Here is a 26,226-nt window from a genome sequence, read left to right as displayed (position 1 = left end):
AGTGTGTTTAACAGGGTAGTAACCAGTAATAAACTGTCACGGTGTTTAACAGGGTAGTAACCAGTAATAAACTGTCACGGTGTTTAACAGGGTAGTAACCAGTAATAAACTGTCACGGTGTTTTAACAGGGTAGTAACCAGTAATAAACTGTCACGGTGTTTAACAGGGTAGTAACCAGTAATAAACTGTCAGTGTTTTTAACAGGGTAGTAACCAGTAATAAACTGTCACGGTGTTTAACAGGGTAGTAACCAGTAATAAACTGTCACGGTGTTTAACAGGGTAGTAACCAGTAATAAACTGTCACAGTGTTTAACAGGGTAGTAACCAGTAATAAACTGTCACAGTGTTTAACAGGGTAGTAACCAGTAATAAACGGTCAGTGTTTAACAGGGTAGTAACCAGTAATAAACTGTCACTGTGTTTAACAGGGTAGTAACCAGTAATAAACTGTCACAGTGTTTTTAACAGGGTAGTAACCAGTAATAAACTGTCACTGTGTTTAACAGGGTAGTAACCAGTAATAAACTGTCACGGTGTTTAACAGGGTAGTAACCAGTAATAAACTGTCACGGTGTTTAACAGGGTAGTAACCAGTAATAAACTGTCAGTGTTTAACAGGGTAGTAACCAGTAATAAACTGTCACGGTGTTTAACAGGGTAGTAACCAGTAATAAACTGTCACGGTGTTTAACAGGGTAGTAACCAGTAATAAACTGTCACGGTGTTTAACAGGGTAGTAACCAGTAATAAACTGTCACAGTGTTTAAAAGGGTAGTAACCAGTAATAAACTGTCACGGTGTTTAACAGGGTAGTAACCAGTAATAAACTGTCAGTGTTTAACAGGGTAGTAACCAGTAATAAACTGTCACGGTGTTTAACAGGGTAGTAACCAGTAATAAACTGTCACGGTGTTTAACAGGGTAGTAACCAGTAATAAACTGTCACGGTGTTTAACAGGGTAGTAACCAGTAATAAACTGTCAGTGTTTAACAGGGTAGTAACCAGTAATAAACTGTCACGGTGTTTAACAGGGTAGTAACCAGTAATAAACTGTCACTGTGTTTAACAGGGTAGTAACCAGTAATAAACTGTCAGTGTTTAACAGGGTAGTAACCAGTAATAAACTGTCACGGTGTTTAACAGGGTAGTAACCAGTAATAAACTGTCACAGTGTTTAATAGGGTAGTAACCAGTAATAAACTGTCAGTGTTTAACAGGGTAGTAACCAGTAATAAACTGTCAGTGTTTAACAGGGTAGTAACCAGTAATAAACTGTCACGGTGTTTAACAGGGTAGTAACCAGTAATAAACTGTCACGGTGTTTAACAGGGTAGTAACCAGTAATAAACTGTCAGTGTTTAACAGGGTAGTGACCAGTAATAAACTGTCACGGTGTTTAACAGGGTAGTAACCAGTAATAAACTGTCACAGTGTTTAACAGGGTAGTAACCAGTAATAAACTGTCAGTGTTTAACAGGGTAGTGACCAGTAATAAACTGTCACGGTGTTTAACAGGGTAGTAACCAGTAATAAACTGTCACTGTGTTTAACAGGGTAGTAACCAGTAATAAACTGTCACGGTGTTTAACAGGGTAGTAACCAGTAATAAACTGTCATGGTGTTTAACAGGGTAGTAACCAGTAATAAACTGTCACGGTGTTTAACAGGGTAGTAACCAGTAATAAACTGTCACGGTGTTTAACAGGGTAGTGACCAGTAATAAACTGTCACGGTGTTTAACAGGGTAGTAACCAGTAATAAACTGTCATGGTGTTTAACAGGGTAGTAACCAGTAATAAACTGTCATGGTGTTTAACAGGGTAGTAACCAGTAATAAACTGTCATGGTGTTTAACAGGGTAGTAACCAGTAATAAACTGTCACGGTGTTTAACAGGGTAGTAACCAGTAATAAACTGTCATGGTGTTTAACAGGGTAGTAACCAGTAATAAACTGTCATGGTGTTTAACAGGGTAGTAACCAGTAATAAACTGTCACGGTGTTTAACAGGGTAGTAACCAGTAATAAACTGTCACAGTGTTTTAACAGGGTAGTAACCAGTAATAAACTGTCACAGTGTTTAACAGGGTAGTAACCAGTAATAAACTGTCAGTGTTTAACAGGGTAGTAACCAGTAATAAACTGTCACGGTGTTTAACAGGGTAGTAACCAGTAATAAACTGTCACGGTGTTTAACAGGGTAGTAACCAGTAATAAACTGTCACGGTGTTTAACAGGGTAGTAACCAGTAATAAACTGTCACGTGTTTAACAGGGTAGTAACCAGTAATAAACTGTCACGGTGTTTAACAGGGTAGTAACCAGTAATAAACTGTCATGGTGTTTAACAGGGTAGTAACCACTGCTCCAGACTGTGTAATTTGAGGAGAAGGGAAGCTGGTGGAAATAATTTTAATAAACTGTCACTGTGTTTAACAGGGTAGTAACCAGTAATAAACTGTCACGGTGTTTAACAGGGTAGTAACCAGTAATAAACTGTCATGGTGTTTAACAGGGTAGTAACCACTGCTCCAGACTGTGTAATTTGAGGAGAAGGGAAGCTGGTGGAAATAATTTTAATAAACTGTCACGGTGTTTAACAGGGTAGTAACCAGTAATAAACTGTCACAGTGTTTTTAACAGGGTAGTAACCAGTAATAAACTGTCATGGTGTTTAACAGGGTAGTAACCAGTAATAAACTGTCACTGTGTTTAACAGGGTAGTAACCAGTAATAAACTGTCACTGTGTTTAACAGGGTAGTAACCAGTAATAAACTGTCACGGTGTTTAACAGGGTAGTAACCAGTAATAAACTGTCACGGTGTTTAACAGGGTAGTAACCAGTAATAAACTGTCATGGTGTTTAACAGGGTAGTAACCAGTAATAAACTGTCACGGTGTTTTAACAGGGTAGTAACCAGTAATAAACTGTCACGGTGTTTAACAGGGTAGTAACCAGTAATAAACTGTCACGGTGTTTAACAGGGTAGTAACCAGTAATAAACTGTCACGGTGTTTAACAGGGTAGTAACCAGTAATAAACTGTCACGGTGTTTAACAGGGTAGTAACCAGTAATAAACTGTCACGGTGTTTAACAGGGTAGTAACCAGTAATAAACTGTCACGGTGTTTAACAGGGTAGTAACCAGTAATAAACTGTCACGGTGTTTAACAGGGTAGTAACCAGTAATAAACTGTCAGTGTTTAACAGGGTAGTAACCAGTAATAAACTGTCACAGTGTTTAACAGGGTAGTAACCAGTAATAAACTGTCACTGTGTTTAACAGGGTAGTGACCAGTAATAAACTGTCACGGTGTTTAACAGGGTAGTAACCAGTAATAAACTGTCACAGTGTTTAACAGGGTAGTAACCAGTAATAAACTGTCACAGTGTTTAACAGGGTAGTAACCAGTAATAAACTGTCACGGTGTTTAACAGGGTAGTAACCAGTAATAAACTGTCACGGTGTTTAACAGGGTAGTAACCAGTAATAAACTGTCAGTGTTTTTAACAGGGTAGTAACCAGTAATAAACTGTCAGTGTTTTTAACAGGGTAGTAACCAGTAATAAACTGTCACGGTGTTTAACAGGGTAGTAACCAGTAATAAACTGTCACGGTGTTTAACAGGGTAGTAACCAGTAATAAACTGTCACGGTGTTTAACAGGGTAGTAACCAGTAATAAACTGTCACGGTGTTTAACAGGGTAGTAACCAGTAATAAACTGTCACGGTGTTTAACAGGGTAGTAACCAGTAATAAACTGTCACGGTGTTTAACAGGGTAGTAACCAGTAATAAACTGTCACGGTGTTTAACAGGGTAGTAACCAGTAATAAACTGTCACGGTGTTTAACAGGGTAGTAACCAGTAATAAACTGTCACGGTGTTTAACAGGGTAGTAACCAGTAATAAACTGTCACTGTGTTTAACAGGGTAGTAACCAGTAATAAACTGTCACGGTGTTTAACAGGGTAGTAACCAGTAATAAACTGTCACGGTGTTTAACAGGGTAGTAACCAGTAATAAACTGTCACGGTGTTTAACAGGGTAGTGACCAGTAATAAACTGTCACGGTGTTTAACAGGGTAGTAACCAGTAATAAACTGTCACGGTGTTTAACAGGGTAGTAACCAGTAATAAACTGTCACAGTGTTTAACAGGGTAGTAACCACTGCTCCAGACTGTAATTTGAGGAGAAGGGAAGCTGGTGGAAATCATTTTAATAGTTAGTCTTTTAAGGACTTGAAAGAATAGAATCTTCCGGAGAGTTTAGATTCAGCAATTATCCCAAATGGCACCCGATTCCCTATGGGCCCTGGTCTATAGTAGTGCACTATATAGGGAATAGGGCTCTGGGCAAAAGTAGTGCACTATATAGGGAATATGGCTCTGGTCTAAAGTAGTGTACTATATAGGGAATAGGGCTCTGGTCTATAGTAGTGTACTATATAGGGAATAGGGCTCTGGTCTATAGTAGTGTTCTATATAGGGAATAGGGCCCTGGTCTATAGTAGTGTACTATATAGGGAATAGGGCTCTGGGCAAAAGTAGTGTACTATATAGGGAATAGGGCTCTGGTCTATAGTAGTGTTCTATATAGGGAATAGGGCTCTGGTCTATAGTAGTGTTCTATATAGGGAATAGGGCTCTGGTCTATAGTAGTGTTCTATATAGGGAATAGGGCCCTGGTCTATAGTAGTGTACTATATAGGGAATAGGGCTCTGGGCAAAAGTAGTGTTCTATATAGGGAATAGGGCTCTGGTCTATAGTAGTGTTCTATATAGGGAATAGGGCTCTGGTCTATAGTAGTGTTCTATATAGGGAATAGGGCTCTGGTCTATAGTAGTGTTCTATATAGGGAATAGGGCTCTGGTCTATAGTAGTGTTCTATATAGGGAATAGGGCTCTGGTCTATAGTAGTGTTCTATATAGGGAATAGGGCTCTGGTCTATAGTAGTGTTCTATATAGGGAATAGGGCTCTGGTCTATAGTAGTGTTCTATATGGGGAATAGGGCCCTGGTCTATAGTAGTGTACTATATAGGGAATAGGGCTCTGGTCTATAGTAGTGTTCTATATAGGGAATAGGGCTCTGGTCTATAGTAGTGTTCTATATAGGGAATAGGGCTCTGGTCTATAGTAGTGTTCTATATAGGGAATAGGGTGCTACTTGGGAGACCGACGGGGTTAATTGAGCTGCTGTAGTCGAGCTCCATCAGTTAAGCTTTAGGACTGGAGACTGGAGCACTTTGACAAGCTGTGTGATCTCTTTAGAACCTACCTATCTGTCTGTTCCCTCACACTAATTAGTCCTCATCTCTCTTCCTTCTCTCCTCCTCTCTTCCCTCTCCTCCCCTGCTCTCTCTTCCCTCTCTCCTCCTCCCCTGCTCTCTCTTCCCTCTCTCCTCCTCCTCCCCTGCTCTCTCTTCCCTCTCTCCTCCTCTCTCCTCCTCTCTCCTCTGTCCAGTGTGTTAACTATGTGTTGTGTCCCCTGCAGGACACCAGAGGATCTGTCCAGAGAGGTGATTCAGATCCAACAACGAGAGATCGCTGTCAAACAACACAACTACACTCTCACCAGCAGGTAACACACACATCATGATGCTTCATCAGCTTCTTCATATACCACACCTGTCAGGTGAATGGATTGATTATCTTGGCAAAGGACAAACGCTCACTAGCTCATGAGACACGGTTCAGTGTAGTTAGTGTGCTCTGTTTAGTTAGCATGCTATAGGTATCAGGTGCTCTGTTTAGTTAGCATGCTATAGGTATCAGATGCTCTGTTTAGTTAGCGTGCTATAGAACTATAGGTATCAGATGCTCTGTTTAGTTAGTGTGCTATAGTACTATAGTCCTATAGGTATCAGATGCTCTGTTTAGTTAGCGTGCTATAGTACTATAGGTATCAGATACTCTGTTTAGTTAGCGTGCTATAGAACTATAGGTATCAGATGCTCTGTTTAGTTAGCGTGCTATAGTACTATAGGTATCAGGTGCTCTGTTTAGTTAGCGTGCTATAGTACTATAGGTATCAGGTGCTCTGTTTAGTTAGCGTGCTATAGAACTATAGGTATCAGATGCTCTGTTTAGTTAGCGTGCTATAGAACTATAGGTATCAGATGCTCTGTTTAGTTAGCGTGCTATAGAACTATAGGTATCAGATGCTCTGTTTAGTTAGCGTGCTATAGAACTATCGGTATCAGATGCTCTGTTTAGTTAGCGTGCTATAGTCCTATAGGTATCAGATGCTCTGTTTAGTTAGCGTGCTATAGAACTATAGGTATCAGGTGCTCTGTTTAGTTAGCGTGCTATAGAACTATAGGTATCAGGTGCTCTGTTTAGTTAGCGTGCTATAGTACTATAGGTATCAGATGCTCTGTTTAGTTAGCGTGCTATAGAACTATAGGTATCAGATGCTCTGTTTAGTTAGCGTGCTATAGAACTATAGGTATCAGATGCTCTGTTTAGTTAGCGTGCTATAGAACTATAGGTATCAGATGCTCTGTTTAGTTAGCGTGCTATAGAACTATAGGTATCAGATGCTCTGTTTAGTTAGCGTGCTATAGAACTATAGGTATCAGGTGCTCTGTTTAGTTAGCGTGCTATAGGTATCAGATGCTCTGTTTAGTTAGCGTGCTATAGAACTATAGGTATCAGATGCTCTGTTTAGTTAGCGTGCTATAGTACTATAGGTATCAGATGCTCTGTTTAGTTAGCGTGCTATAGAACTATAGGTATCAGATGCTCTGTTTAGTTAGCGTGCTATAGTACTATAGAACTATAGGTATCAGATGCTCTGTTTAGTTAGCGTGCTATAGTACTATAGGTATCAGGTGCTCTGTTTAGTTAGCGTGCTATAGAACTATAGGTATCAGATGCTCTGTTTAGTTAGCGTGCTATAGAACTATAGGTATCAGATGCTCTGTTTAGTTAGCGTGCTATAGAACTATAGGTATCAGATGCTCTGTTTAGTTAGCGTGCTATAGAACTATAGGTATCAGATGCTCTGTTTAGTTAGTGTGCTATAGAACTATAGGTATCAGGTGCTCTGTTTAGTTAGCGTGCTATAGAACTATAGGTATCAGGTGCTCTGTTTAGTTAGCGTGCTATAGGTATCAGATGCTCTGTTTAGTTAGCGTGCTATAGAACTATAGGTATCAGATGCTCTGTTTAGTTAGCGTGCTATAGAACTATAGGTATCAGATGCTCTGTTTAGTTAGCGTGCTATAGAACTATAGGTATCAGGTGCTCTGTTTAGTTAGCGTGCTATAGTACTATAGTCCTATAGGTATCAGATGCTCTGTTTAGTTAGCGTGCTATAGTACTATAGGTATCAGATGCTCTGTTTAGTTAGCGTGCTATAGAACTATAGGTATCAGATGCTCTGTTTAGTTAGCGTGCTATAGTACTATAGTCCTATAGGTATCAGATGCTCTGTTTAGTTAGCGTGCTATAGTACTATAGGTATCAGATGCTCTGTTTAGTTAGCGTGCTATAGAACTATAGGTATCAGATGCTCTGTTTAGTTAGCGTGCTATAGAACTATAGGTATCAGATGCTCTGTTTAGTTAGCGTGCTATAGTACTATAGGTATCAGGTGCTCTGTTTAGTTAGCGTGCTATAGTAATATAGGTATCAGATGCTCTGTTTAGTTAGCGTGCTGTAGAACTATAGGTATCAGATGCTCTGTTTAGTTAGTGTCTCCTCCTCCTTCAGCTCTCCTTCTCTCTATCGTGTCCACCTCTCCCCCTCCCCAGCTCTCCTTCTTTCTCTCCCCCTCCCCAGCTCTCCTTCTTTCTCTCCCCCTCCCCAGCTCTCCTTCTTTCTCTCCCCCTCCTTCCCCAGCTCTCCTTCTCTCTCTCCCCCTCCCCAGCTCTCCTTCTTTCTCTCCCCCAGTAGTGTGGGTTTGATCTAAATAGTCAGACAGCTAATTAGACTCATCTTGACTTCGTTAGCACCGCTACACTAATCCCCAGCATAGAGGTGTGTGTTTCTGTGTGTGTGTGTTTGTGCTAGTCGTTAGCTAACGAGCTACCCTCTCTTGATCCATACGGAGCTAATTATGAAATATAACACTGTTTAGAAGCACTAGATAACGAGGAGAGATGGAGTGCAGGGGGGAGGGGTGGAGAGGGAGGAGGAGGAAGCCGGAACGAGAAGCACTGAGGAAAGTAGAGAGAACAGGGAGGATATCTCTCCTTCCTCTGTGTTCACTTCCCTTCACTGATTTGAAAGGAAAAGAGGTTTAGTGAAGCATGGTGGAAGCGTCCTCTTGTTCATTCCTCCCAATCCAATGCTTTAAGATTTGTGGGAAGCAGTGAACAGGAGCACGCTTACGGACAATGTATTATTAATGGAACACACCCATTAAGAGGGACTGAAGGGAAAGAAGGGGGGTTTAGAGTCCCCCTCTCCCCCCCTTGTCCTTCTCCTTCCCCCCCCAGCTGTAGGTCAGTGGAGCGGTCTAAGGCTGGCCTCCAGGGGGAGCTGTTGTCTACATTTTAAAGCTCTCCCCCCCTCCTCCTCCCCTCCCCAGCTGTCGATCAGTGGAGCGTTCTCAGGCTGGCATCCAGGGGGAGCTGTTGTCTACATTCTAAAGCTCTCTCCTCCCCCCAGCTGTAGGTCAGTGGAGCGTTCTCAGGCTGGCCTCCAGGGGGAGCTGTTGTCTACATTCTAAAGCTCTCTCCTCCCCCCAGCTGTAGGTCAGTGGAGCGTTCTCAGGCTGGCCTCCAGGGGGAGCTGTTGTCTACATTCTAAAGCTCTCTCCTCCCCCCAGCTGTAGGTCAGTGGAGCGTTCTCAGGCTGGCCTCCAGGGGGAGCTGTTGTCTACATTCTAAAGCTCTCCCCTCCCTCCACAGCTGTAGGTCAGTGGAGCGGTCTAAGGCTGACCTCCAGGGGGAGCTGTTGTCTACATTCTAAAGCTCTCCCCTCCTCCCTCCACAGCTGTAGGTCAGTGGAGCGTTCTCAGGCTGGCCTCCAGGGGGAGCTGTTGTCTACATTCTAAAGCTCTCTCCTCCCCCCCAGCTGTAGGTCAGTGGAGCGGTCTAAGGCTGACCTCCAGGGGGAGCTGTTGTCGCTACGTTCTAAATCTCTGGAAGAACAGAAGAAGAGAGAGACCCAGGAATCACTGGTCAGACGACTACAGAAGAGAGTGTTGCTGCTCACCAAGGTAGTGTGTGTTTGTGTGTCAGATCAACTGGTGGAAACTGCTATGTCTCTGTGTCCGTTCTGAAGGAAGTTAAGAGGTGGTTTAGCGAGCCGACGCTAACTACAGTAGGCTTTATCATTGCGCTAACGCTAGTTAGCATTTTCGCTAGATAGCAACTGCCTGTGGAGACCATCTACATGGTATCCAGGAGTTCATGTGACTCTGGGGAAGTAGATTAAGGGCCCCTACCAGTATCCTGACGTCCCCCTTTTAAGGAGGCTCAGACAGTCTACATGGAACTGACGGCTCTGTGATACAGCGACTGTTGGTGGAGGTCTTGGATAAGAGACACAACCTGCTTTAGGCTGCTTAATGTTTCTCATCATCGTCTCTTTCATATTAGCCAACACGCTCTTTAATCCGAGTAGACAGGGGGGGGTGTGTGTGTGTGTGTGTATATGTGTGTGTGTGTGTTGACGTGGTAGAATCCTATTATCACAACAGATAAGTTGACCAAAACCAATTTTGTTTATATAAATAAATAAAAAATGTATGAAAATAATAAAATGCTAAATGGGACTGTTATCTGTGTGTGTGTGTTATCAGTTGACCTGAGTGATTTGTTATTAAGATATATAGATATAGACAGACAGACAGAGTACATTTTATTACGTCTTAATAGACAGTCAGTAGCCAGCGGGGCAGACACTTAGTTTAGTTTGGGCAACACACAACCGTGTGGTGGGGGTCACAGTAAGCGTCCTGAGTAGGACATCTTTACACCATTGTGTGTTGATGGGGGTGTGTGTGTTGATGGGGGTGTGTGTGTTGATGGGGGTGTGTTGATGGGGGTGTGTGTGTTGATGTGTGTGTGTTGATGGGGGTGTGTGTGTTGATGGGGGTGTGTGTGTTGATGGGTGTGATGATGGGTGTGATGATGGGTGTGTGATTGGTCTCAGTAGTTTGTTCTGTGACAAATGACTGGCGAGAAAACAACCAAAGTTCCGTCGGTCTGAATTAAACGGTCATTTCACACCAATTTGGTTATTCTCTCTCTCTCGCTCTCCATCTTTCTCTTCTTCCCTCATTCTCTGCGTCTGTCCTTCGTTGTTATGATCGCCGTTGTGGCCGACTGATTTGACACGCCCTCATTACATCACAGCCGTTAACAACACAGGATGAACATTCTACATCTCAGCAAGATGTAATGACCTCCACAGCCCTACCATGACCTCCACAGCCCTACCATGACCTTCACAGCCCAACCACGACCTTCACAGCCCTACCATGATCTTCACAGCCTTACCATGACCTCCACAGCCCTACCATGACCTCCACAGCCCTACCATCACCTTCACAGCCCTACCATCACCTTCACAGCCCTACCATGACCTTCACAGCCTCACACGTTCCAGAGAGTGTGATTTTTAGGAGAGTTACCTCCCCAGGTCTCCGTTTAATTGACTTGGAAATGAGAGGCACATACACACATGTTAAAGGGGGCCAGTTGTGTTCTCTTAAAGGTCAACTCCACCTGAACACCTGGGATATTATTAGGAAGTATTTAGGCATTTTGTGTCTATTTATTTTAGACTGTTTAATGATGAGAGGACCTCTGACATTTCCACTGTGTGATGTTTTTAAGACGGATCCCTGAGATGACTGTGTATATATATATATATTTATATTTTTATAGACATTCATTTTCAACGATCTATATAACACGTCGGCGGCCATTGCTCTCTTTCCAAAAAAACTTTTTCTTTTCATAGTGAATTACATTCAGATATAGTACTATGGTTAGCACCATTAGCCAGATTAGCATCTACATTCATTTGGCCCAGCGTCATCCTGGTTTGGTCGGCGGGAGGCCGTCATTGTAAATAAGAATTAGTTCTTAACTGACTTGCCTTGTTGAATACATTTTAAAAATGGTTTATGACAAAAGCCTACGTTCCTCAATAATGAATGTGTTTTTAGTTGTCTCACTGTCTCTTTTTCCTGTGTGTTCCAGGAGCCCTATGACAGTGAGCTGTCTTCTAGTGACTACACTCACTGTCTCTTTTTCCTGTGTGTTCCAGGAGAGGGATGGGATGCGCGCTATCCTGGAGTCCTATGACAGTGAGCTGTCTTCTAGTGACTACACTCCTCAACTCAGCCGCAGACTCAGAGAGGCAGAAGATGTACTGACCAAGACTCAGAACCACAATACAGAGATGGAGGTAGGGAGACGGTCTGTCTGTGTCTGTGTCTGTCTCAACCTAGATGTCTGTCTGTGTCTCTGTCTCAACCTAGATGTCTGTCTGTGTCTGTCTCAACCTAGATGTCTGTCTGTGTCTCTGTCTCAACCTAGATGTCTGTCTGTGTCTCTGTCTCAACCTAGATGTCTGTCTGTGTCTCTGTCTCAACCTAGATGTCTGTCTGTGTCTCTGTCTCAACCTAGATGTCTGTCTGTGTCTCTGTCTCAACCTAGATGTCTGTCTGTGTCTCTGTCTCAACCTAGATGTCTGTCTGTGTCTCTGTCTCAACCTAGATGTCTGTCTGTGTCTCTGTCTCAACCTAGATGTCTGTCTGTGTCTCTGTCTGAACCTAGATTCGGTCTTATGGAGCAGAATTGTAAATTGTGTGTTTTTTTATTTTATTTTTACATTGGATAAAAGTAGACACACAGAGCTACACGATGGGATCTCATACACTACAGTTGAACAATGGGAAAGTAATTCTGCTTTGAAGTTGATCAACTTTGTAAACTCACTTTTGAGAAAATGGTCTTTGAATGTTTTGGTATCTGGTGAAGAGCTCTTCTTTGTCTACACCCATTCAGCAGAGTTCACACCTTCTTAAGCTTTAGTCCCGCCCATCTCGTTTTGCTCTCGGAGCTTTAGCCCCGCCCATCTCGTTTTGCTCTCAGAGCGAACACTTGGCGCTCAACTGACAGTACACTTTTAATTTAAGACCTATAGCTAGCAAGTTAGGGAAACCATGAACCTAGCTAGGCAAACAAAGTGTAAGATCACACACGTCACTTAACGTTAGCTAGTTAACCTCTCTCGGTACGCTAGCGTCCCACCTCGTCAACAGCCAGTGAAAGTGCAGGGCGCCAAATTCAAAACAGAAATCCCATAATTAAAATTCCTCAAACATGCAAGTATTATCCACAATTTTAAAGATAAACTTGTTGTCAATCCCACCATAGTGTCCGATTTTCAAAAAGGTTTTACGACGATAGCACACCAAGCGATTATGTTTAGGTCAGAGCCAAGTCACAGAAAAACACAGCCATTTTTCCAGCCAAAGAGAGGAGTCACAAAAAGCAGAAATAGAGATAAAAATGAATCACTAACCTTTGATGATCTTCATCCGATGACACTCATAGGACTTCATGTTACACAATACATGTATGTTTTGTTCGGTGAAGTTCCAAAAATCTGAGTTTACATTGGCGCGTTACGTTCAGTAGTTCCAAAACATCCGGTGATTTTGAGCCACATCAATTTACAGGAATACTCATAATAAACTGTTATGCATGGATTTAGATCCACATTTCCTTAATGCAACCGCTCTGTCAGATTTCAAAAAAACTTTACGGAAAAAGCACACCATGCAATAATCTGAGTACGGCGCTCAGAGACCAAAACAACCCAAACAGATATCCGCCATGTGGTGGAGTAAACAGAAGTCAGAAATAACATTAGAAATATTCACTTACCTTTTGATGATCTTCATCAGAATGCACTCCCAGGAATCCCAGTTCCACAATTAATGTTTGTGTTGTTCGATAAAGTCCATCATTTATGTCCAAATACCTCATTTTTGTTCGCGTGTTTTAGCCCAGTAATCAAAATTCATGCGGCGCCATCACTAGGTGCAGACGAAAAGTCAAAGTTCCTTTACAGTCCGTAGAAACATGTCAAACCATGTATAGAATCAATCTTTAGAATGTTTTTAACATAAATCTTGAATAATGTTCCAACCGGAATATTCCTTTGTCTGTAGAATTGCAATGGAACGCAAGCAAACTATCACGTGAACGCGCGTGGTCAGCTCATGCCTCTCTGGCAGACCTCTGACTCAATCTCCTCTCATTCGCCCCCATTTCACAGTTGAAGCCTCAAACAAGGTTCTAAAGACTGTTGACATCTAGTGGAAGCCTTAGGAAGTGCAATATGACCCCAAGCTTCCCACAATAAATTGGGTGAATTTTGGCCCATTCTTCCTGACAGAGCTGGTGTACTTGAGTCAGGTTTGTAGGCCTCCTTGCTCACACATGCCATTTCAGTTCTGCCCACAAATATTCTGTAGGATTGAGGTCAGAGCTTTGTGATGGCCACTCCAATACCTTGACTTTGTTGTCCTTATGCCATTTTGCCACAACTTTAGAAATATGGTCATTGTCCATTTGGAAGACCCATTTGCTACCAAGCTTTAACTTCCCGACTGATGTCTTGAGATGTTGCCTCAATCTATCCATGTAGTATTCCTACCTCATGATGCCATCTATTTTGTGAAGTGCACCAGTCCCTCCTACAGCAAAGCACCCCCACAACATGATGCTGCCACCCCCGTGCTTCACGGTTGGGATGGTGTTCTTCGGCTTGCAAGCCTTCCCCTTTTTCCTCCAAACACATCGATGGTTAATATTGGAAAAAAACGTTCTGGTTTTGTTTCATCAGACCAGAGGACATTTCTCCAAAAGTATGATCTTTGTCCCCATGTGCAGTTGCAAACTATAGTCTGGCTTTTTTTATGGCGGTTTTGGAGCAGTGGCTTCTTCCTTGCTGAGCAGCCTTTCATGTTATGTTGATATAGGACTCGTTTTACTGTGGATATATTTGCACTTTCGCACCAGAGTACGTTCATCTCTAGGAGGCAGAACGCGTCTCCTTCCTGAGCGGTATGACGGCTGCGTGGTCCCATGGTGTTTATACTTGCGTACTATTGTTGGTACCTTCAGGCATTTGGAAATTGCTCCCAAGGATGAACCAGACAAAGCAGAGTTTTCTATCATTTTTGTGGAGGTCTTTTTTCTGAGGTCTTGGCGGATTTCTTTTGATTTTCCCATGATTTCAAGCAAAGAGACACTGAGTTTGAAGGTAGGCCTTGAACTACATCCACAGGTACACCTCCAATTGACTCAAATTATGTCAGACTATCAGAAGCTTCTAAAGACATGACCAATTTATTTTAAATATTCCAAGCTGTTGAAAGGCACAGTCAACTTCTGACCCACTGGAATTGTGATACTGTGAATTAAGTGAAATAATCTGTCTGTAAACAATTGTTGGAAAAATTACTTGTCATGCAACAAAGTAGATGTCCTAACCGACTTGCCAAAACTATAATATGTTAATACAAGAAATTTGTGGAGTGGTTGAAAAACTAGTTTTATTGACTCCAACCTAAGTGTATGTAAACTTCTGACTTCAACTGTGCATGTATGTATGTATGTATGTATGTTATGTTGACACCACTTCAAATTAGTGGATTTGGCTATTTCAGCCATACCCGTTGCTGACAGGGGTATAAAATTGAGCATACATCCATGCAATCTCTATAGACAAACATTTGCAGTAGAATGGCCTTACTGAAGAGCTCAGTGACTTTCAACATGGGCACCGTCATAGGATGCCACCTTTCCAACAAGTCAGTTTGTGAAATTTCTGCCCTGCTAGAGCTGCCCCGGTCAACTTTAAGTGCTGTTTTTGTGAAGTGGAAACATCTAGAAGCAACAATGGCTCAGCCGTGAAGTGGTAGGCGACACGACCTCAGCAGAACGGGACCGCAGAGTGCTGAAGTGCAATGCTTGTAAAAATGCTTGTAAAAATTGTCTGTCCTCTGTTGCAACACTCACTACCGAGTTCCAAACTGCCTCTGTTACAACACTCACTACCGAGTTCCAAACTGTCCTCTGTTACAACACTCACTACCGAGTTCCAAACTGCCCTCTGTTACAACACTCACTACCAAGTTCCAAACTGTCCTCTGTTACAACACTCACTACCGAGTTCCAAACTGCCCTCTGTTACAACACTCACTACCGAGTTCCAAACTGCCCTCTGTTACAACACTCACTACCGAGTTCCAAACTGCCCTCTGTTACAACACTCACTACCGAGTTCCAAACTGCCCTCTGTTACAACACTCACTACCGAGTTCCAAACTGCCCTCTGTTACAACACTCACTACCGAGTTCCAAACTGCCCTCTGTTACAACACTCACTACCGAGTTCCAAACTGCCCTCTGTTACAACACTCACTACCGAGTTCCAAACTGCCCTCTGTTACAACACTCACTACCGAGTTCCAAACTGTCCTCTGTTACAACACTCACTACCGAGTTCCAAACTGCCCTCTGTTACAACACTCACTACCGAGTTCCAAACTGCCCTCTGTTACAACACTCACTACCGAGTTCCAAACTGCCCTCTGTTACAACACTCACTACCGAGTTCCAAACTGTCCTCTGTTACAACACTCACTACCGAGTTCTAAACTGCCCTCTGTTACAACACTCACTACCGAGTTCCAAACTGCCCTCTGTTACAACACTCACTACCGAGTTCCAAACTGCCCTCTGTTACAACACTCACTACCGAGTTCCAAACTGCCCTCTGTTACAACACTCACTACCGAGTTCCAAACTGTCCTCTGTTACAACACTCACTACCGAGTTCCAAACTGCCCTCTGTTACAACACTCACTACCGAGTTCCAAACTGTCCTCTGTTACAACACTCACTACCGAGTTCCAAACTGTCCTCTGTTACAACACTCACTACAGAGTTCCAAACTGTCCTCTGTTACAACACTCACTACCGAGTTCCAAACTGCCCCCTGTTACAACACTCACTACTGAGTTCCAAACTGTCCTCTGTTACAACACTCACTACCGAGTTCCAAACTGTCCTCTGTTACAACACTCACTACTGAGTTCCAAACTGCCTCTGTTACAACACTCACTACCGAGTTCCAAACTGCCTCTGTTACAACACTCACTACTGAGTTCCAAACTGTCCTCTGTTACAACACTCACTACCGAGTTCCAAACTGTCCTCTGTTACAACACTCACTACTGAGTTCCAAACTGCCTCTGTTACAACACTCACTACCGAGTTCCAAACTGCCTCTGTTACAACACTCACTACCGAGTTCCAAACTGCCCCCTGTTACAACACTCACTACTGAGTTCCAAACTGTCCTCTGTTACAACACTCACTACTGAGTTCCAAACTGCCTCTGTTACAACACTCACTACTGAGTTCCAAACTGCCCTCTGTTACAACACTCACTACCGAGTTCCAAACTGCCCTCTGTTACAACACTCACTACCGAGTTCCAAACTGTCCTCTGTTACAACACTCACTACCGAGTTCCAAACTGCCTCTGTTACAACACTCACTACCGAGTTCCAAACTGTCCTCTGTTACAACACTCACTACCGAGTTCCAAACTGTCCTCTGTTACAACACTCACTACCGAGTTCCAAACTGTCCTCTGTTACAACACTCACTACCGAGTTCCAAACGGCCCTCTGTTACAACACTCACTACCGAGTTCCAAACGGCCCTCTGTTACAACACTCACTACCGAGTTCCAAACTGTCCTCTGTTACAACACTCACTACCGAGTTCCAAACTGCCCTCTGTTACAACACTCACTACCGAGTTCCAAACGGCCCTCTGTTACAACACTCACTACCGAGTTCCAAACTGCCCTCTGTTACAACACTCACTACCGAGTTCCAAACTGCCCTCTGTTACAACACTCACTACCGAGTTCCAAACTGCCCTCTGTTACAACACTCACTACCAAGTTCCAAACTGTCCTCTGTTACAACACTCACTACCGAGTTCCAAACTGCCCTCTGTTACAACACTCACTACCGAGTTCCAAACTGCCCTCTGTTACAACACTCACTACCGAGTTCCAAACTGCCCTCTGTTACAACACTCACTACCGAGTTCCAAACTGCCCTCTGTTACAACACTCACTACCGAGTTCCAAACTGCCCTCTGTTACAACACTCACTACCGAGTTCCAAACTGCCCTCTGTTACAACACTCACTACCGAGTTCCAAACTGCCCTCTGTTACAACACTCACTACCGAGTTCCAAACTGCCCTCTGTTACAACACTCACTACCGAGTTCCAAACTGCCCTCTGTTACAACACTCACTACCGAGTTCCAAACTGTCCTCTGTTACAACACTCACTACCGAGTTCCAAACTGTCCTCTGTTACAACACTCACTACCGAGTTCCAAACTGCCCTCTGTTACAACACTCACTACCGAGTTCCAAACTGTCCTCTGTTACAACACTCACTACCGAGTTCCAAACTGCCCTCTGTTACAACACTCACTACCGAGTTCCAAACTGCCCTCTGTTACAACACTCACTACCGAGTTCCAAACTGCCCTCTGTTACAACACTCACTACCGAGTTCCAAACTGTCCTCTGTTACAACACTCACTACCGAGTTCTAAACTGTCCTCTGTTACAACACTCACTACCGAGTTCCAAACTGTCCTCTGTTACAACACTCACTACAGAGTTCCAAACTGTCCTCTGTTACAACACTCACTACCGAGTTCCAAACTGCCCCCTGTTACAACACTCACTACTGAGTTCCAAACTGTCCTCTGTTACAACACTCACTACCGAGTTCCAAACTGTCCTCTGTTACAACACTCACTACCGAGTTCCAAACTGCCCTCTGTTACAACACTCACTACCGAGTTCCAAACTACAACACTCACTACCGAGTTCCAAACTACCTCTGTTACAACACTCACTACCGAGTTCCAAACTGTCCTCTGTTACAACACTCACTACCGAGTTCCAAACTGTCCTCTGTTACAACACTCACTACCGAGTTCCAAACTGTCCTCTGTTACAACACTCACTACCGAGTTCTAAACTGTCCTCTGTTACAACACTCACTACCGAGTTCCAAACTGTCCTCTGTTACAACACTCACTACCGAGTTCCAAACTGTCCTCTGTTACAACACTCACTACCGAGTTCCAAACGGCCCTCTGTTACAACACTCACTACCGAGTTCCAAACGGCCCTCTGTTACAACACTCACTACCGAGTTCCAAACTGTCCTCTGTTACAACACTCACTACCGAGTTCCAAACTGCCCTCTGTTACAACACTCACTACCGAGTTCCAAACGGCCCTCTGTTACAACACTCACTACCGAGTTCCAAACTGCCCTCTGTTACAACACTCACTACCGAGTTCCAAACTGCCCTCTGTTACAACACTCACTACCGAGTTCCAAACTGTCCTCTGTTACAACACTCACTACCGAGTTCCAAACTGCCCTCTGTTACAACACTCACTACTGAGTTCCAAACTGTCCTCTGTTACAACACTCACTACCGAGTTCCAAACTGCCCTCTGTTACAACACTCACTACTGAGTTCCAAACTGTCCTCTGTTACAACACTCACTACCGAGTTCCAAACTGTCCTCTGTTACAACACTCACTACCGAGTTCCAAACTGTCCTCTGTTACAACACTCACTACCGAGTTCCAAACTGTCCTCTGTTACAACACTCACTACTGAGTTCCAAACTGTCCTCTGTTACAACACTCACTACCGAGTTCCAAACTGTCCTCTGTTACAACACTCACTACCGAGTTCTAAACTGCCCTCTGTTACAACACTCACTACCGAGTTCCAAACTGCCCTCTGTTACAACACTCACTACTGAGTTCCAAACTGTCCTCTGTTACAACACTCACTACCGAGTTCCAAACTGTCCTCTGTTACAACACTCACTACCGAGTTCTAAACTGCCCTCTGGAAGCAACACTCACTAACGAGTTCCAAACTGCCCTCTGTTGCAACACTCACTACCGAGTTCTAAACTGCCCTCTGTTACAACACTCACTACCGAGTTCCAAACTGCCCTCTGTTACAACACTCACTACCGAGTTCCAAACTGCCCTCTGTTACAACACTCACTACCGAGTTCCAAACTGCCTCTGTTACAACACTCACTACCGAGTTCTAAACTGCCCTCTGTTACAACACTCACTACCGAGTTCCAAACTGCCCTCTGTTACAACACTCACTACCGAGTTCCAAACTGCCCTCTGTTACAACACTCACTACCGAGTTCCAAACTGCCTCTGTTACAACACTCACTACCGAGTTCCAAACTGCCCTCTGTTACAACACTCACTACCGAGTTCCAAACTGCCTCTGTTACAAAACTCACTACCGAGTTCCAAACTGCCCTCTGTTACAACACTCACTACCGAGTTCCAAACTGCCCTCTGTTACAACACTCACTACCGAGTTCCAAACTGTCCTCTGTTACAACACTCACTACCGAGTTCCAAACTGCCCTCTGTTACAACACTCACTACCGAGTTCCAAACTGTCCTCTGTTACAACACTCACTACTGAGTTCCAAACTGCCCTCTGTTACAACACTCACTACCGAGTTCCAAACTGCCCTCTGTTACAACACTCACTACCGAGTTCCAAACTGTCCTCTGTTACAACACTCACTACCGAGTTCCAAACTGTCCTCTGTTACAACACTCACTACTGAGTTCCAAACTGCCCTCTGTTACAACACTCACTACCGAGTTCCAAACTGCCCTCTGTTACAACACTCACTACCGAGTTCCAAACTGCCCTCTGTTACAACACTCACTACCGAGTTCCAAACTGCCCTCTGTTACAACACTACCGAGTTCCAAACTGCCTCTGTTACAACACTCACTACAGAGTTCCAAACTGTCCTCTGTTACAACACTCACTACCGAGTTCCAAACTGCCCTCTGTTACAACACTCACTACCGAGTTCCAAACTGCCCTCTGTTACAACACTCACTACCGAGTTCCAAACTGCCCTCTGTTACAACACTCACTACCGAGTTCCAAACTGTCCTCTGTTACAAAACTCACTACCGAGTTCTAAACTGTCCTCTGTTACAACACTCACTACCGAGTTCCAAACTGCCCTCTGTTACAACACTCACTACCGAGTTCCAAACTGCCTCTGTTACAACACTCACTACCGAGTTCCAAACTGTCCTCTGTTACAACACTCACTACCGAGTTCCAAACTGTCCTCTGTTACAACACTCACTACCGAGTTCCAAACTGTCCTCTGTTACAACACTCACTACCGAGTTCCAAACTGCCCTCTGTTACAACACTCACTACCGAGTTCCAAACTGCCCTCTGTTACAACACTCACTACCGAGTTCCAAACTGTCCTCTGTTACAACACTCACTACCGAGTTCCAAACTGTCCTCTGTTACAACACTCACTACTGAGTTCCAAACTGTCCTCTGTTACAACACTCACTACCGAGTTCCAAACTGTCCTCTGTTACAACACTCACTACCGAGTTACAAACTGTCCTCTGTTACAACACTCACTACCGAGTTCCAAACTGCCTCTGTTACAACACTCACTACTGAGTTCCAAACTGCCCTCTGTTACAACACTCACTACCGAGTTCCAAACTGCCCCCTGTTACAACACTCACTACCGAGTTCCAAACTGCCCTCTGTTACAACACTCACTACCGAGTTCCAAACTGTCCTCTGTTACAACACTCACTACTGAGTTCCAAACTGCCCTCTGTTACAACACTCACTACCGAGTTCCAAACTGCCCCCTGTTACAACACTCACTACCGAGTTCCAAACTGTCCTCTGTTACAACACTCACTACCGAGTTCCAAACTGTCCTCTGTTACAACACTCACTACCGAGTTCCAAACTGCCCTCTGTTACAACACTCACTACCGAGTTCCAAACTGCCCTCTGTTACAACACTCACTACCGAGTTCCAAACTGTCCTCTGTTACAACACTCACTACCGAGTTCCAAACTGTCCTCTGTTACAACACTCACTACCGAGTTCCAAACTGTCCTCTGTTACAACACTCACTACCGAGTTCCAAACTGCCCCCTGTTGCAACACTCACTACCGAGTTCCAAACTGCCCTCTGGAAGCAACATCAGCACAATGACAGATATCACACGTTTCTAATTTTGACAGACAGTGGTTTAATTTCAAGCTACAGTGTACTGTTAGCTAGCTAACATTAGCTGGCTGTTTTCCTAGCTGATGTAATTTATTCGTATCCCAGAGCCGTGTTCATGCAGGGTGGTAACCACGTGATCTGAGCTTCAATGGGTTTCCATGGCCGAGCAGCCGCACACAAGCCTAACATCACCATGCTCAATAACACTCGCGGCTGGACTGGTGTAAAGCTCGCCGCAACTGGACTCTGGAAACGCCTTCTCTGGAGGGATTAATCACGCTTCACCATCTGGCATTCCGACGGGTGAATCTGGGTTTGGAGGATGCCAGGAGAACGCTACCCGCCCCAATGCAAAGTGCCAACTGTAAAGTTTGGTGGAGGATGAATAATGGTCTGTGGCTGTTTTTCACGGTTCGAGCCCCTTATTTCAAGTGTAGGGAAATATTAGCGCTACAACATACAATGACATTCTAGACGATTCTGTTCCTTCCAACTTTGTGGCAGTTTGGGGAAGGCCCTTTCCTGTTTCAGCATGACAATGCCCCTGTGCACAAAGCGAGGTCCATACAGAAATGGTTTGTCGAGATTGATGTGGAATAACTTGACTGTCCTGCACAGATCCCTGACTGCGAGCCAGGCCTGGTCTCCCAACATCAGTGCCTGATCTCACTAGTGCTCTTGTGGCTGAATGGAAGCAAGTCCCCGCAGCAATGTTCCAACATCTAGTGGGAAAGCCCTCCAGGAAGAGTGGAGGCTGTTATAGAATATTTGTCTCTCTACCAGTCTTCCTCCACCTGCCTGCCTGCCACACACACACACACACACACACACACACCCCCCCCCCCCCCCCCCTCTTGTCTAAGTGGTGTTTTTCTCCCTCTTCTGCAGGTTCTGTTGACTAAAGCCCAAGAGGAGGCTGGGGCCCTCAAACTACAAGTACAGACTGTGAGTATACACACACCTACACACACACACACACACCCTGTGAAATAACGCGTGTTTTTCCTAGACGGCGGTCGTTTATAACACACACTTGGCTGTTCCTGTTGCCAGGGCAACGTCACAATTGCCGTGGTGATGGGAAGTGACACGTGTGAAATCGTCTCGCCACACACACACACACACCCTCTCGTCTCTCCACCTTGTGATTACCTCTCTGTCTGAGGAGAGACAGAAGAGGGAGAGGAATGAAGGGATGTATCGTTGTGTGTGTCTGAGTGGTGTTGAATCACGAGCCGCGTCCCTCTCCTCCTCTCTTCCCTTGTTACCCAGACATCTCCTTCATTGATTAGTCTCCATCAGAGGAGAGACAGATGGAGGGGGATGCACCGGTGTGCTGTCTGTTTAGGGAATAGTGGTATAGAGCATTTAGAGAGGGAGGTGGAATATATGAGGGGGAGAGGAGGGAGAGATGGATGGAGAAATAGGGGGATGGAATATATGAGGGGGAGGGAGAGTTGGTCAGTGGGAAGAAGGGAGAGATGGATGGATGGAGGGAGAGAGGGCTGGAGGGAGGGGGGAGAGGAGGTCGGGGGCCGGAGGGAAGGGGCTGGAGGTCGGGGGTAGAGGGGGCCGGAGGGAGGGGAAAGATGGGGGAGAGGGGGCCGGAGGGAGGGGGAAGATGGGGGAGAGGGGGCCGGAGGGAGGGGGAAGATGGGGGAGAGGGGGCCGGAGTGAGGGGGAAGATGGGGGAGAGGGGGCCGGAGGGAGGGAGAAGAAGGGGGCCGGAGGGGGGAGAGGAGGTTGGGGGATGATGGGGGAGAGGGGGCCGGAGGGAAGGGGCTAGAGTTCGGGGGGAGAGGGGGCCGGAAGGACGTGGAAGCAGGGGGCCGAAGGGGTGAGAGGAGGTCGGGGGAAGATGGGGGAGAGGGGGCCGGATGGAAGGGGCTGGAGGTCGGGGGGAGAGGGGGCCGGAGGGAGGGGGGAGATTGGGGAGAGGGGGCCGGAGGGAAGGGGGAGATGGGGGAGAGGGGGCCGGAAGGAGGGGGAGAGGGGGCCGGACATGGGGGCCGGAGGGAGGGGGAGAGGGGGCCGGAGGGAGGGGGGAGATGGGGGAGAGGGGGCCGGAGGGAGGGGGGAGATGGGGGAGAGGGGGCCGGAAGGAGGAGGGAGAGGGGGCTGGAGGTAGGGGGGAGAGGGGGCCGGAGGGAGGGGGGAGAGGGGGCTGGAGGTAGGGGGGAGAGGGGGCCGGAGGGAGGGGGAAGATGGGGGAGATGGGGCCGGGGGCAGATGGGGGAGAGTGGGCCGGAGGGAGGGGGAAGGCATCGGAGTGATTGGGTCTGTTTTTATGTTAGTCTGGGTTAGTAAGTGTGTGTGTCTCTGTGTTCTAGATGGAGTTGGAGCTGGAGGTTATGAAGAAGCAGCAAGACTCCGTCGCCGAGGGCAACCCCTTAGCAACGAATGAGGAAGTCAACACACTCCGGTAACTCACACACTTAACACCAGTAGAGAGGTGAAGTACCATACTATATGGTTCAGTACTACCATACTGAGCCATTTACAGAGAGGAGGAGTTCAGAGGAGTGGAGGGTGAGAGAGAATGGAGTGAGCCCGGGGGCCAGGCTGGCTGGCTAGGGAGCGCGGGGGGGGCCAGGCTGGCTGGCTTGGGAGCGCGGGGGGGCCAGGCTGGCTGGCTAGGGAGCGCGGGGGGCCAGGCGGCTGGCTAGGGAGCGCGGGGGGCCAGGCGGCTGGCTAGGGAGCGCGGTGGGCCAGGCGGCTGGCTAGGGAGCGCGGGGGGCCAGGCGGCTGGCTAGGGAGCGCGGGGGGCCAGGCGGCTGGCTAAGGAGCGCGGTGGGCCAGACGGCTGGCTAAGGAGCGCGGGGGGCCAGGCGGCTGGCTAGGGAGCGCAGGGGGCCAGGCTGGCTGGCTAGGGAGCGCGGGGGGCCAGGCTGGCTGGCTAGGGAGCGCGGGGGGCCAAGCGGCTGGCTAGGGAGCGCGGGGGGCCAGGCTGGCTGGCTGGCTGGCTAGGGAGCGCGGGGGACAGGCTGGCTGGCTGGCTAGGGAGCGCGGGGGGGCCAGGCTGGCTGGCTAGGGAGCGCGGGGGGCCAGGCTGGCTGGCTAGGGAGCGCGGGGGGCCAGGCTGGCTGGCTAGGGAGCGCGGGGGGCCAGGCTGGCTGGCTAGGGAGCGCGGGGGGCCAGGCTTGCTGGCTAGGGAGCGCGGGGGGCCAGGCTTGCTGGCTAGGGAGCGCGGGGGGCCAGGCTGGCTGGCTAGGGAGCGCGGGGGGCCAGGCTGGCTGGCTAGGGAGCGCGGGGGGCCAGGTGGCTGGCTAGGGAGCGCGGGGGGCCAGGTGGCTTGCTAGGGAGCGTGGGGGGCCAGGTGGCTGGGAGAAGAGGGGGGTGAAGAGGAGAGACTGGGAGAAGAGTTTAGTTAGAGAAGTGGGGGGTGAAGAAGAGGAGAAGAGGTTAGTTAGAGAAGAGGGAGTAGGAGAGGCTGGGAGAAGAGGTTAGTTAGAGAAGTGGGGGGTGAAGAAGAGGAGGAGAGGCTGGGAGAAGAGGTTAGTTAGAGAAGTGGGGGGTGAAGAAGAGGAGGAGAGGGATGCGAGGTCCACTGGGAGCGATAGAGGAAGAAATGGAGGTCAGACAGGTATGGAGGGAGAATCAAGTCGTTGATCATGTGATGAAGAGTGAAGGAGACAGGAAGCCTATGGAGGAAGTCCCCCTGACATTACTATCACACTGGAGATCAACAAGCTCCCTCAACTACTAGACACACACAGAACGCTAGAACACAGAGCGCTAGAACACTAAATTATAGAACACAGAACGTTAGAACACTAAATTATAGAACAGTGGAACGTTAAAACTCTTCATACGTTGTCACTCTGTGGCGTCATGCCGTCGTTATGAACGTTGTCAAGGTGACGTCACAGTGCTGACCTAAAGTCACTCTGGACACGGCACAGCCAGAAGAGGACTGGCCACCCCACATAGCCTGGTTCCTCTCTAGGTTTCTTCCTAGGTTTTGGCCTTTCTAGGGAGTTTTTCCTAGCCACCGTGCTTCTACACCTGCATTGCTTGCTGTTTGGGGTTTTAGGCTGGTTTCTGTACAGCACTTTGAGATCAGCTGATGTACGAAGGGCTATATAAATAAATTTGATTTGATTTGGACAGACTGTCAGTCGTCACCTTGACAACGTTCATAACGTCACAGTGCTGACCTAAAGTCACTCTGGCGTCATGCCGTCGTTATGAACATTGTCAAGGTGACGTCACAGTGCTGACCTAAAGTCACTCTGGACAGACTGTCAGTCGTTATGAATGTTGTCAAGGTGACGTCACAGTGCTGACCTAAAGTCACTCTGGACAGACTGACAGTCGTTATGAACGTTGTCAAGGTGACGTCACGGTGCTGACCTAAAGTCACTCTGGACAGACTGACAGTCGTTATGAACGTTGTCAAGGTGACGTCACGGTGCTGACCTAAAGTCACTCTGGACAGACTGACAGTCGTTATGAACGTTGTCAAGGTGACGTCACAGTGCTGACCTAAAGTCACTCTGGACAGACTGACAGTCGTTATGAACGTTGTCAAGGTGACGTCACAGTGCTGACCTAAAGTCACTCTGGACAGACTGACAGTCGTTATGAACGTTGTCAAGGTGACGTCACTGCTGACCTAAGGTCACTCTGGACAGACTGTCAGTCATTATGAACGTTGTCAAGGTGACGTCACAGTGCTGACCTAAAGTCACTCTGGACAGACTGTCAGTCATTATGAACGTTGTCAAGGTGACGTCACAGTGCTGACCTAAAGTCACTCTGGACAGACTGACAGTCGTTATGGACGTTGTCAAGGTGACGTCACAGTGCTGACCTAAAGTCACTCTGGACAGACTGACAGTCGTTATGAACGTTGTCAAGGTGACGTCACAGTGCTGACCTAAAGTCACTCTGGCGTCATGCCGTCGTTATGAACATTGTCAAGGTGACGTCACAGTGCTGACCTAAATTCACTCTGGACAGACTGTCAGTCGTTATGAACGTTGTCAAGGTGACGTCACAGTGCTGACCTAAAGTCACTCTGGACAGACTGACAGTCGATATGA

The 26,226-nt window shown here is 46.4% G+C and overlaps 1 protein-coding gene across 10 annotated transcripts in view; it reads left to right on the top strand.

Moving 5' to 3' along the window:
• The window catches only part of mad1l1 (mitotic arrest deficient 1 like 1), a 132,386-nt gene that overhangs the window by 26,987 nt on the left and 79,173 nt on the right, over positions 1-26,226 (top strand). For 6 of the 10 annotated variants that reach the window (XM_090195062.1, XM_090195060.1, XM_090195063.1 and 3 more), the window contains 5 exons: positions 5,502-5,588; positions 9,032-9,176; positions 11,237-11,377; positions 22,070-22,126; positions 23,512-23,603. In XM_090195062.1, coding sequence (XP_090051188.1) covers positions 5,502-5,588; positions 9,032-9,176; positions 11,237-11,377; positions 22,070-22,126; positions 23,512-23,603 — 522 coding nt within the window. Of the gene's footprint in view, positions 1-5,501; positions 5,589-8,451; positions 8,528-8,865; positions 8,942-9,031; positions 9,177-11,236; positions 11,378-22,069; positions 22,127-23,511; positions 23,604-26,226 lie in introns of those variants that run through there. The other 4 variants (XM_090195068.1, XM_090195066.1, XM_090195069.1 and 1 more) reach the window with 2 other exon arrangements.

The sequence above is a fragment of the Oncorhynchus mykiss genome, chromosome 13 (assembly GCF_057628025.1).
Source record: "Oncorhynchus mykiss isolate SJ-2025 chromosome 13, ASM5762802v1, whole genome shotgun sequence".
Taxonomy (NCBI): Eukaryota; Metazoa; Chordata; class Actinopteri; order Salmoniformes; family Salmonidae; genus Oncorhynchus; species Oncorhynchus mykiss.
Note: the sequence above shows the minus strand (reverse complement) of the source record. Positions and strands in the feature narration are given on the sequence as shown.